This window comes from Silene latifolia, chromosome Y (assembly GCF_048544455.1).
Source record: "Silene latifolia isolate original U9 population chromosome Y, ASM4854445v1, whole genome shotgun sequence".
NCBI lineage: Eukaryota > Viridiplantae > Streptophyta > Magnoliopsida > Caryophyllales > Caryophyllaceae > Silene > Silene latifolia.
In genome coordinates this window covers 122891544-122905206 of record NC_133538.1, presented here as the reverse complement: position 1 = coordinate 122905206, position 13663 = coordinate 122891544, and the positions used below count along the sequence as shown (strand labels likewise).

The 13663-nt window shown below is 39.2% G+C and overlaps 1 protein-coding gene and 1 long non-coding RNA gene across 2 annotated transcripts; one reads left to right on the top strand and one right to left on the bottom strand.

Annotated features, from left to right (window-relative positions):
* Nucleotides 1–334: 334 nt before the first annotated feature.
* Nucleotides 335–9663, bottom strand: LOC141626639 (uncharacterized). Its single transcript, XR_012536244.1, has 3 exons — nucleotides 8873–9663; nucleotides 2184–2702; nucleotides 335–892 (listed from the first exon to the last, which is right to left on the bottom strand). It is a non-coding gene; the product is annotated as an uncharacterized LOC141626639 (long non-coding RNA).
* Nucleotides 9664–11615: 1952 nt separating this feature from the next.
* Nucleotides 11616–11993, top strand: LOC141628838 (uncharacterized). The gene has a single exon (XM_074441932.1). It carries the CDS (start codon nucleotides 11616–11618, stop codon nucleotides 11991–11993), a length of 378 nt encoding a protein of 125 aa, XP_074298033.1.
* The last annotated feature ends 1670 nt before the right edge of the window (nucleotides 11994–13663 follow it).

Below are 13663 nucleotides of genomic sequence, written 5' to 3'. Positions count from 1 at the left end.
TTTCAGTGGATTCGATTCTTTCAATTTTGCAACTTACGCTTTCACTGGGCCATTTTTTGTTTCATCTGTTCCATTTCCAACAATTGTTGTTTGCGCGACGATTGTTGCTCAACGCTATCTCCTGCCATTTCTCAAGTTTTTTGTGGTGTTTAGTTATGGGTTTTGATTATTTTTGAGCTAGATGCCCCACGGTGGCCGCCAATTGTTTTGGCAGGGATTTCACTGAATAAGAACTTCCTGCCACGGGTTTATGTGTAGGGTGATCTAATTCAAACAATCCGCCTGACTAGTATTGTTAAATAAAAGAATAAATAATAAATAATGACACAAAGGATTTATACGTGGAAAAACCCTGGTAATAAGGGAAAAAACCACGGGCACCAAGTCAGGAGTGATTGTTACTTTGATCTTTGATAGCCTGACAGAGTATTGGTATATCAGGCATGACAGGCTAAATTATATTTCTTAAGAGTACAAGAATATAAGTGAGAGTAAGAGTGTGTTGTCCTCCTTTTCTGATTTTATCTTCTCTTGTATTTATACTCGCTTTTCAAGTCTCCTTTGCTACCGTTTAGGGTTTCCTGTGCCCTATTTACCCGGAGGTGGTTGCCCTTTATTCATCTGTTGCCTTTGACTATTTTTCACATCTTTTCCTCTTGAATTGGTCTTCTTTGTTTGTAGGGAGCATATGTAAACTGCCTGGTTCTTGCCTGTTGCGCCTGTTCAGCATTTTCTTGTGCCTTGTGCCTGACTTGTTCTCCTTTCGGCCTGCCTTACATCAACTCCTGTTTGGTACCTATCCATAATTGATAAATGCCTGGTTTCAGGTATCTTTAGCTTGGAACTTGGTTTTGGTTATTGCTTGGCCTCTGTCAGGTCAGGCAGGATAATTCTGGCCCAACAAACACCAAGAATATCGTCAAATTCCTTTATAAATAACACAACCTTCATCGATAAATATACTTAAAACGCCATTTATTAACCAATACAACTACATATGACTTTTTTCTTTTCCTTTTGATTTCTTTTTTTCATTTTCTGTTTTTTTTTTTCTTTTTCAAAGCAACACTTCAACCTAATTCATATAAAATAGAGTAAATTAAAAACAACTCCCTTTTAAAATCCAGTTTTTAAAAATTACTCCCTTATATAATTTTTTCCTAAAATTACTCCCTTAAGATGCACTTTTATCAAAAATTGTTTCAAAACTCCAATTTAGGTGTCTTATTACGTATGTTTATGAACTTATTCCGTTTGTATCTTAGCCAATTTATAATTTGAAAGGTATAACAATGAAGAATAAGATCAAAAACATACGAAATAAGTCACCTAAATTGGAATTTTGAAGCAATTTTTGATAAAAGTGCATTTTAAGGGAGTAATTTTAGAAAAAAATTATATAAGGGAGTAATTTTAAAAAACTGAATTTTAAAAGGGAGTTATTTTTAATTTACTCTATAAAATATTCACCAAATCACCATCAATTACACCTCCATGCTTCGCTTGTATCATAACGTCAATCAAACCGAGAACAACAAACAATTCACTAGCTCTTACTTGGGTAGGCTAATGTGGGAAAACGGGTTGTATTGTCGGGTTAACAAAGAAACAAGGCTAAAGGCTCAAAGGGGTTACAAATAGGAAATATTAAATTCGGGACCGCTATTTGGCTAATATAGCTCATAAACAAAAGAATGCCTCTATCATTCATGCAATCCTAACGGCAAGTACTAATCCTATGATTGCTCATGAAAGAATTAGATTGGCATGGATGTCCCAATCTTATTTGGCTTATGTGATCTCACGGCTTTTTGGTCACACGGTTATATGTCAGAAGTCTAGTCATACCGTCTTACCACATACAATGTCACAAGATAAGCACAAAACAATTATTCTATCGGACTATCAAGGGTAAAAAGTGTCTCACAAACTGCAAGTGATCAAAATAGAAAACAATTTGCAAGCAATTTGTTTCAAAGTAGCAGTAACTCGATCACATTATGCTCATATTCCACAAGAATTCGCCACTGATAGCATAAAAATGGTGACAACAAAATTTTTAAATTTTTAGCAAACATACTCGACAATTTATCCCTTCCCATGCTTGAATCATGCATTGTCCTCAATGTATGCTTAAATAAAATGAAAAGACAACAATAAGTAGGGAGAGGAGTTGAGCTCACCAATTCAAGAGCAATGTTGGCCACCAAGGAGTTGTAGGGAAATGCCTCACTTGTTTAAACAGCATAAATGCAGCCTGTGGAAACATGAAATTCTATCAGCAGCAAGTTGGCCCACAGTAATCCCAACGTTAATACTCAGCAATTATGGGCTCAAAATCGAGAGGACTCATAAGTCATAACATCAGATGTTTGTGCCAAATCTTGTGTAAATTAGCCGCAATAACCATCTGACAACAGGCCATATTAGTAGCAAAATGTACCCGATAAATCCATGGGATCGAAGCAGAAGAAATTGAGCCATTAAACCATACAGCAGAAATTGCCACCCATCGCACCAATCAAACCCATATACAGCGAAACCAGCTTTCGGTTGCAGCAGAAGTTAAACCCAAAACTCAGCTACATAAGCAACTCGACATAGCAGGAGTCGAGCCAAACCGGACTCAGAATTCGCACACGTCCAACCAATATGCGCAGGGAATCAACCTTTCCAGCCAAAATCAAAACCCAACTCAGTAGCTCATGTTGGAAATAGGGGCTACTTTGAGCATAGTCTTTTTTCCATTTTGTCCCACATTGGTGAGGAATAGTGTTTGTGTTGTGTTTATATATGACCACACTCCTTACCATATCACTAGTGGGTCATGGGAGGCTTTTGTGGAAGCTTTGCGAGGTGCTTAATTCAGCTCGCACACGCGCGCGCGCGCGTGCCCGTGCCCGAGCCCGAGCCCGGCCCGGCCCGGCCCGGATCCGGATCCGTGATTTGGGATTTGGGATTTGGGATTTGGCAATCGCCTGCGGCGGGCTTTGCCTATCTTTTTGGGCCAGAGTCGTTTGTTTGTTTTGGGTCAATTTTGTTTGTTTTGGATCAAGCTTGACCGCTTGGGGGGCGTGGAGCCGCTAATGATGCTCTTTTGCTTGATGGAGGAGTTATTGCCGCACTATTACTTCGTGGACCGTATAATGCCGCACTAATCTTTTTCTACTGCTTGAAAGGGACGTTTTTAGGCTCCTCTGCTCATCTGTTTTGCTATAAATAGATGATTTCTCTTCAGCATAATCACAACAACAATCACTCTCCCTTCTCTCTAATCTCTTCTTCTCTTCTCTTCTCCTCTATAATTTCTGGGTAAAGAAATACTTTCTGTCGTTCCAAGTCTCACAGTTCCGAGTGGGCGAAACTGAGTTGGAGACTGTAGTGTTATCCTTGGGGAACTACCGGCACTAGCTGATCGCCACCACGGTCGTACCGGAATATAGTTTTCAAGGCAGTGGCTTTCATACCACGTCACTACTAATCGGGTTATATCTAATCTTTCTCATTCTTACTGCAATTTTCGACTAACAATTTGAAAACTATATTATTGTTGCTGTAACGATGTCGATTATGTCTAAGAATGCTCCTGATTTGTCTAAAGTCGAACCCTTAATTGGTCATAATTATAGACGTTGGGCTCAAAATTACGATGTTTTTGAACAAGTATGAAATTGATTACGTTCTATTTTTCGACCGCCCGCACTGTAAAACGAAATTATCGATGATGTGACGCTTACACCTCCTGGAATTTCGTAGTAAAGTCAAATGCAGAGGCTATTAAAAAGCATGAAAAGGATAATAAAACAGTTAGGTTTCACCTCCTTAATCTTATGCATAATACCCTATTTGACTTATTTATGGTTTACAAATCTGCTAAAACCATGTGGGAATTACTAGAGAAAAAATATGGGGCTGATGATGCTGGTAAAAAGAAGTATGTCGTTGGAAAATGGCTGGGGTTCCAGATGGTAGATGACAAACCTATAATGGATCAAGTACATGTCTATGAGAATTTATGTGCTGACGTAGTGAATGAAGGGATGAAGCTAGATGAGATTTTTCTAGCAAATGTGTTATTGGAAAAATTCCCCCCTTCCTGGTCTGACTATAGAAACCATCTTAAGCATAAGAAAAAAGACTTGTCTCTCCAAGAACTAGTAGGACACATGAGGACCGAAGAGGCAAATCGCCTTAAAGACAAACCTGTTAGTCAATCCGTTAAATCTTCTAATGCTAATGTTGATGCTAATTTGGTTGAGTCTGGTGGTCCGTCCTATTCTGAGAAGTTCAAGGGTAAGGGTAAGGCTAAATTTGGTCAGGGTAAGAACCAGGGTCAGGCCAAGAAGAATGGTCCAGGGAAGCACTCCAAACCGGTTCCAAAGATTCGAAACTCGCTAAGGGTCCTTTTGTCTCGCTATGTTTGCGGAAAACCTGGGCACAAAGCCTACCAATGCTCCGAAAAGAAAACTACGAAGCCAATGTCAGAATCGATGACATCATTCTGCTGTGGTTGTGGAAGCTAATATGGTGGGTAATCTTCTTTGAATGGGTCTTGAATCGGCGCTTCCCGACACCTCTGTGCTGATAAGGGGTTATTTACTGAGTTCGAGGAAGTAGCTGATGGAGGTTGCGTTTTTATGGGTAACTCTTCATCCGCACCGATCAATGGCAAAGGCAAGATCTTTCTCAAACTCACCTCAGGGAAAACACTTGCTTTAAATAATGTTTTGTATGTTCCCTCGTTACGTCGAAACCTTGTGTCTGGTGCCTTATTAAACAAAGCTGGGTTGAAGCTTGTGTTTGAGGCTGACAAGGTGGTAATGTCGCGTAATGGGGAATTTGTGGGCAAGGGTTATCTGTCTGGGGGTCTTTTTGTGTTGAACTCTGATTCAGTTTTTAATAATATTGCATCTACTTCTGCTTATATCGCTGAGTCTATTGATGTTTGGCATGGTAGATTAGGTCATGTGAATGTTGACTATATTAAAAAACTTAGAACTATGAGTTTAATTCCGAGTTTGACGAGTCAAGAAATCTCTAAATGTGCTAGCTGTGTTGAGGCTAAGTTTACAAAGAAACCTAGTAAACCTGTCACAACTAGGAATACGAGTCTTCTTGAGTTAATTCACTCCGACCTGGCTGACTTCAAAAATATTGCAAGTAGAGGTGGAAAGAATTATTATGTCACCTTTATAGACGACTGTTCAAGGTACACCGTGTCTAACTTGCTTAAGACTAAAGATGAAGCAGAACAATCGTTTATAAACTTTAAAAATGAAGTCGAAAATCAACTCGACAGGAAAATTAAAAGGGTAAGGTCTGATAGAGGTGGTGAGTATAAATCTACTTATCTAGCCGACTTTTGTGCCGCTAATGGTTTAATACATGAGACTAGTCCACCATACTTACCTCAGTCTAACGGTGTAGCTGAACGGAAAAATAGAACCTTAAAAGAGATGATGAATGCTATGCTTTTAAGTTCTGGCCTATCTGACGACATGTGGGGGGAAGCAATACTTTCTGCTTGTCACATTCTTAACCGTGTACCTCATAAGAAAATTGACAAGACACCCTATGAGATGTGGAAGGGCTATCCTCCTAACCTAAGTTACCTTAGAGTCTGGGGGTGTTTGGCTAAAGTGGGCTTACCTGACTTCAGGAGACCTACCGTTGGATCAAAGACCTATGATTGTGTTTTTATAGGTTATGCTCAAAATAGTTCCGCTTATAGATTCATGTCTTTAAGTGATCGTTCTATATCCGAAGCTAGAGATGCTGTGTTTTTTGAGCATGTTTTTCCATTACAGAAGAATGTTGATTCATCTCCTAGTTTACCTGTTACATCTATTGATGTCTCTTCACTTGCTAGTAGTAGCACTTCTACTGATCTTGATGTTGAACCTAGAAGGAGTAAGAGACCTAGATGTCCAAAGAACTTTGGAGCTGATTTTGTTTCAACTTTGCTGTCTGAACATGGATACACTGTTTGTGCTAGTGATGAATTTGTTTCAACCTTTTTAATAGAAGATGACCCAAAAACGTATAGTGAGGCAATGAAATCCATTGATGCTAATTTTTGGAAAGATGCTATTAAAAATGAACTTGACTCTATTATGTCAAATCAAACTTGGAAGTTGGTCGACTTACCTAAAGGTAGTAAACCCATTACAAGTAAATGGATCTTTAAAAAGAAAATGAGACCTGACGGTACAATAGAGAGGTTCAAAGCTAGACTTGTAGTTAGAGGCTTTACACAAAAGAAGGGTATTGATTATTTTGATACTTACTCTCCTGTGACCAAAATCTCGACTATTAGGACTCTTGTCGCCTTAGCTGCTATTCATAACCTTATTATACATCAGATGGATGTTAAAACTGCCTTTTTGAATGGTGAACTAAGGGAAGAGATCTACATGTCTCAACCTGAAGGGTTTGTGATTGAGGGTCAAGAGAGTAAAGTGTGTAAACTGAACAAGTCTCTTTATGGATCGAAACAAGCACCTAAACAAAGTGGTATGAGAAATTTAACAACACTTTAATAAGTAATGGCTATGAGGTTAACCATTCTGATTCATGTGTTTATTCAAAGGTAATAGAATCTGATTGTGTGCTCATATGCCTTTATGTTGATGACATGTTAATACTTGGTAATAATTTAGAGGTAATAATTAGAACCAAAGATTTTTTGTCATCACAGTTTGAGATGAAGGACTTAGGAGAAGCTGATGTTATCCTAGGAGTTAAGGTCATCCGAAACTCCAATGGAATCTGTCTAAGTCAATCTCATTATGTTGAAAAAGTGTTGAGAAAGTTTAACTGCTTTGATGATGTGCCTGCCAGAACACCCTATGATCCTAGTGTAGCATTGTGTAAAAACTTGGGCAAGAGTGTTTCCCAAGAAGAGTATGCTAAAATCCTAGGTAGTGTGATGTTTTTAATGAACTGTACTCGACCAGATATTGCTTATGCAGTTAGTAGACTGAGTCGTTATACACATAACCCTAGCAATGAACACGGAATGCTCTTCATCGTTTACTAAAATACCCGAAAGGAACAGTTGACTTATGTTTGCATTATAGTAAATTTCCTGCTGTATTAGAGGGATCTTGTGATGCTAATGGGTTGCAGGTAACGATGAGATCTGTTCTACTAGTGGTTATGTCTTTACCATGGGTGGAGGTGCTATATCGTGGAAGTCTTCTAAAAAGACTTGTATTGCACGCTCTACCATGGAATCTGAGTTCATAGCTCTTGAGTTGGCGGTGGCAAGAGGTGAATGGTTGAAAAACCTTTTAGCCGATATACCAAGATGGGGCGGACGGCTAACACCGGTCTCCCGCATTGTGACTCGCAGCAAAGCAATTGGTGTTGAAAGAAGCAGTGTCTACAATTCGAAAAAGAGACATATTCGAATAAGACACGCTGCAGTTAAACAACTCCAAATCAATGGAGTGATTGCTTTGGACTATGTGAAGTCCGAAAACAATCTAGCTGATCCCTTTACTAAAGGGCTGGCTAAGAGACTAGTCGTTGATATGTCGAGGGGAATGGGGCTTAAGTCCTTAGGTCAAGAGTGAGACTTGACTAGGTCTAAAGCTTCTATTCTTATGGCGTTGTATGATTCATAGCTTTAATGGTGGTGCTTTTGAGACGCACTTGATGGATCATACACCAGGTTGGACTTAGGTCCTTAATGACTCATGTGAGAAGTGCTATTAAGAAGCACTTGAGTCACCTACGTAGGTGTAACTATCATTAGACTATGAGAAGTCTTCTGAACACATCTATCAGTACCGAGGTAAACGCATAACTCTAAAAGAGCGCGTTGCACTTTCGCGGAACGATCTAAATCTGAAGGTATGATATGTGTTGTGGGGGGTATCGACCGAAGCTCAGCTAGGAATTCAAATCGCAAGATATTCTCTCGCTGTAAGTAAGTTGTTTCCTCATTTCACTAAAGTGTCAATTCAAATCGAAAGATATTGATACCTAAGTATCCAATCCTTCCTTTACCCAGGAATTCTTTTTCTTTCTCTCTGGCGCCCCTAGTGGGGGATTGTTGGAAATAGGGGCTACTTTGAGCATAGTCTTTTTTCCATTTTGTCCCACATTGGTGAGGAATAGTGTTTGTGTTGTGTTTATATATGACCACACTCCTTACCATATCACTAGTGGGTCATGGGAGGCTTTTGTGGAAGCTTTGCGAGGTGCTTAATTCAGCTCGCACACGCGCGCGCGCGCGTGCCCGTGCCCGAGCCCGAGCCCGGCCCGGCCCGGATCCGGATCCGTGATTTGGGATTTGGGATTTGGCAATCGCCTGCGGCGGGCTTTGCCTATCTTTTTGGGCCAGAGTCGTTTGTTTGTTTTGGGCCATTTGTTTTGTTTTTTGAAGCTTGACCGCTTCGGTGGGACCGCCGTGGAGCCGCTAATGATGCTCTTTTGCTTGATGGAGGAGTTATTGCTGCACTATTACTTCGTGGACTGTATAATGCTGCACTAATCTTTTTCTACCGCTTGAAAGGGACGTTTTTAGGCTCCTCTCGCTCATCATCTGTTTTTGCTATAAATAGATGATTTCTCTTCAGCATAATCACAACAACAATCACTCTCCCTTCTCTCTAATCTCTTCTTCTCTTCTCTTCTCCTCTATAATTTCTGGGTAAAGAAATACTTTCTGTCGTTCCAAGTCTCACGATTCGAGTGGGCGGCGAGTTGGAGACCGTAGTGTTATCCTTGGGGAACTACCAGGCACTAGCGATCGCCACCACGGTCGTACCGGAATATAGTTTTCAAGGCAGTGGCTTTCATACCACGTCACTACTAATCGGGTTATATCTAATCTTTCTCATTCTTACTGCAATTTTCGACTAACAGCTCAACTATCTCGCTTTGCGTCTCAATAAGCATTGTAGATTCGCCTGAAACTCGAGCTCAAATTACCAGAAAACCAATCTCATATTAGCCCAGAATGTTTCGCCCAAAATCGATTTGAGAAACCCAGAAAATTTCGCCTCCAATTTGCAGCGAAATTGGAAAAGGCAAACCCATAACTTCGTCCAAATTAAACCCAAGAAATTTCAATCAGAATTTGCCCCAACATTCCTTCAATTTCAGCCCAACACTTCACAATTTTTTTCAGATTCGACTTGAAATTCGACAGCAGCAGTCGATCGATCGACATGGAATATGATTCGATGGACAAGCATCTCTGTCCGATCGACAAAACTCTTATCGAAAACGAACCTTACTTCGATCTGATGCAAGCCCAGAACTCCGTCTCATTTGACAGCAAGGGAATAGATATGAGGGTTAGGATTTCGAGGGTAAAGACAGCAGCCTGAGGAGTGGTGTTTGTACGGTTGGTGGTGAGTCGGTGTCGCCACAGCAGGGGACGACGGCTGAAGTTGTGACGGAGGGTGAACGAGGATGGCGTTCGTGGTGGCTGACAGGCGAAGATGGTGTTGGAGTTTGATATGAGACGTATTTGGGATTAGAAAGAGATTGGAGTGCTTTTAAGAGTTTTTTAGAAGAAAGAGGTCTTATTCTGGAATAGAATCCAAAAGTCCATCGACTTTTGGGATTCTATCGACTTGGGCAGCAATTGACACGCTCTTCTGTCCTTGTTTCTAGTGCTCGTTTCAGAAACCCGTTCACCACAAACTCGGTACTATATCTGCACATAATCTTGAAAATCATAAGTCCCTCGTCCTCACACACACTAGAATTTAGAACAAACAAAATTACAGAATAAATGAAAGTATTCAAAAACGGAAACAATCAACGCTCTTAGACCATACCCAAGCAAAAGGCTGACTTAATCGGGTCAATCAGAATTTTTACTCTTAATCACCCCTTATTAACTTGACTCATCTCACCCTCCCAAGCAGAAGGTCACGACCTGGGTCAATTAATCCAATTATTTTTCACTTTCATCATTTCCAATCATTTCCCACATTCTCTACCTCACTAAAACCTCTCTTTTACTTTTTCAATCATTATTTACTAACTAAATATACACAAGTTATTTTTGTATTTTTCATAAAATAAAAGTAGTCCAATATGTTAAATATTAATTTAATGGGATACGCTACTGGAAAAAAATTATTAAATAACAATGTTAAAATTTAAAAATTGAAAAGACGATTTCATTGACAACAAAAAAAACCGCAAATATAATTAAAAAAAATCGCATACATAAGATAAAAAAACATGAAAATAAATAATTCTAAAAGTTCCAAACTAATTCTACATAATAAAATCTTAGAAAAGCAAAAAAACTTGAACAATCAACCAGAGTGTGACACCTATTGGGTCACAAAGGAGGTCAATTTGAGCCAATAAGGGTCACAATGACCTTTACTCACCTTGATCACCCCTTAGGTCATCCTAATTTTTTTCTTAACTAAGGATAAAGGTGACCTTCCACAAATTGACCTCCCAATTGACCTTGCTTGGGGGTAGTCTTAGAAGTTGATCAAAGGTCCTGCCATAAAACTCGGAAAAATGACAGTAATGACTAGTTAGACATGATAACACGAAAACAAAAGAGACATAATTATATAACAAAATTTTCTTTACATCTTTATGTTTAGTTCTAGTTTCTTTGTCATCTTAACACCAAATAATTAACAAGTGAGGTATGAATGACAATATCATAGACGAATTCAGTGTAGTTGGAGGCTTAGAAAATAATGGAGGGGGATCATTTATGTAAGATACAAGAGGTTCTTCCGAAAGAAAAAGCTCACCATGTTCATCAAATTTTACCCCAATAAGTGCTCCATCCTTTTCATCATCCAAAGGGTTCACCTCAAGTTTCATAAAAGCAAAATCAATTAGCTCATGTGATTTATCCGTAACATTATCATAATTGTCCCACTGTACGTCAAGATCTTCAACAAAAATCTCCTCGCAAATTCTATCACATGACCCTTCAAAAAATGGGTTCCAAGGACTCTCATACATACTTGGCTCATGGCTTCGACTACAGTTATTGGAAAATATTATGTGATATTCTTAGAATATTCGGTTATACCATATAGTATCATATCTTTTTTTTATTTTGTTTCTCTTATTTAGGAGATATATTAGGAAGTATATCCTAATATTATGTAGAGTACATAGTATATATGTTGTACCCTAACGACATCTTTCTTCATTGAATAACAATCAATCTTTAAGCCTTTCAATTTCTTCATGGCAACAGAGAGAGTTCTTTGATCCTATTTTTTTTTTTCCAAACAAAAACACCACAATATCATACCAAACTAATTTACAGTCATGACAAAAAACGAGACTGTTGCAAAAGCAGAGCATATTCCACCATCTTCCCCGTTATATCTCCACTCAAATGAAAATCCCAGTTTATCATTAACCCCAAAGAAATTTAATGGAGAAAATTATGATTTATGGGCAGATGCAGTGAAGACCGCTCTAGATGCGAAAAACAAATTGGCCTTCATTGAGAGAACTAATAAGAAGCCCGTCACGCCCAAAGGTCAGGAAGAATCCTTTGAAGCCGTAGCATGGTGACAGTGTAATGCTATGCTTAAGGCATGGATAAGGTGCTCTATTGATGAAGATTTACACGCTAGTATTGGTTTTTCAGAAACGTGATGGAGGTTTGGAAGGAGTTAAGGGAACGCTATGCTGGTGGTAACGCCCCAAGGGTCCATCAATTAAAATCCGAGTTATGTGAGTGTAAGCAAAAGAAAGACCAATCCGTGGTCCAATATTACACCAACCTAATTACGATTTGGGACGAATTAGCAAGTTACAGCAAGGTTCCTCCGTGCACTTGTGGCACGGCCTCCGAAATTCTCAAAGAGCGTGAAGAGGAGAAGGTGCACCAGTTTCTTATGGGGCTTGACACTAGTCTCTATGGCGACATTCGGTCAAATTTATTAATGGACGATGAAATTACGTCTTTAAGTAGAGCATATGCTCTAGTATTGAGAGAAGAAAGGCATAAGGCAGTGACCAAAGGAAAATAAGAAGTACTCGAAGTAACCTCGGCTATGGCGGCTAAGATAACAGAAGGAGCAGGACGTGGTCGGGGAAACAGTAGCCCATCTGAGAAGGATGAACATGTGTGTTTCATTGTGGGTACTGTGGGAAGCCATGGCACACTGAAGAATTTTGCTGGGACAAACCAGGGAACCAAGGAAGGGGTAGAGGCCGTGGACGGCGTGGCAGAGGCCGTGGAAACCGTGGAGGCTACCAGAGGGCGAATGCTGCGGGTGTTGTTGATGATGGCAGCACGCAAAGTCTGACCAAGGAGGAATTAACTCAACTCCGTACCCTTTTGGCGAAAAGTGAAGGTAGCAAATCGAACACATGTATGAACAATATGAATTGTGATAGTTGGCTCATCGACACTGGTGCATCGTATCACATGACGGGTCGACGACATTTGCTAGAAAATATTCATAGTCGTAAGCCGTCGACAGTAGGCCTCCCTGATGGTTCGAATATTGTTGCCCATGAACACGACAGAGTCGTTTTGAATGATAATTTTATTCTTGAGGATGTTCTTTATGTTCTGTCATTAACATGTGATTTGATTTCAGTACAACAACTCGTAAAAGAAAACAATTGCATAGTGACCTTTTATACTAATCATTGTGTGATACATGACCTGTCTACGAGGATGAAGATTGGACGGGGTGACCATGAAGACAGGGTGTATTATTTCAAGGCAAGTCGAGACGTTTTAGTGGCTCAAGTTGGAACTAATGGGGATGCACGAATTTGGCATAAAAGACTCGGCTATACTTCGAGTAGTGTAATACCTCGTAGTTTAGTGAAATTTATATAACTAATTTACGTAATTCGAATAATTGATTGTGACGGTTATAATTAATAATTGTGAATAAGACGGAATGATATAATAAAATAATAGAATAATAGAGTAATGGGTCGGAATGGTAATTGGGTAATAATAATATACGATAATTTATATGGTAATAGTGAATGATTATTATGTTATAATAATAATAGTAATACGATAATAATAATAATAAGAATAGTAGTAATAATAATGATAGTAATTGTATTTATAGTAATAATATTTGTTATGCGACGGTAATTAAATAAATAAAATAATAAAGAAAGACGGGACTAGAGTTGGGTCATGTGCTATAGGGCTTGGGTCGACTATATATGTTGCGTAAATTGGTTGATTAATTGTCGGGATCGGATAATTACTAATAATAATAATTATTATATTTTATATTTCCAAATTGATTCCTTATAACCTTAGCCTACCAATATAAATAGATGAAACCTCAAACAATGCTCCTTATTATTCAACAAATCTGGAAAATAATTTATAAAGAGAGAGAGGGAGAATAGGAAGGGGAATAGAAAGGAATTTATCGTCTTTTATCGTCTCAAAGTAATATTCTCAGACCGTCTCATGTATATACTTTGCTATGTTATAACTCGTAAACTAGACCACCATATGACTTGTTTTGACCGTGACCTTGACCGTGGGACATCAAGGAATGGCCAGACCCACCGTTGACCACCGTTGACCGACGGGAGAGGGTGTTTTCAGGGGGTTTTATGTGGTGGTTGCGGGTGTTGTTTAACACGTTTACTATACTGTATTGAACCCATATGCAAATCGTGATGGATCTGGGTTGGGTTAGGATGGTACATG

Coding starts and splice junctions, on each gene's coding strand:
- LOC141628838 (XM_074441932.1), top strand. CDS start 11,616: ATGGAGGTTTGGAAGGAGTTAAGGGAACGCTATGCTGGTGGTAACGCC.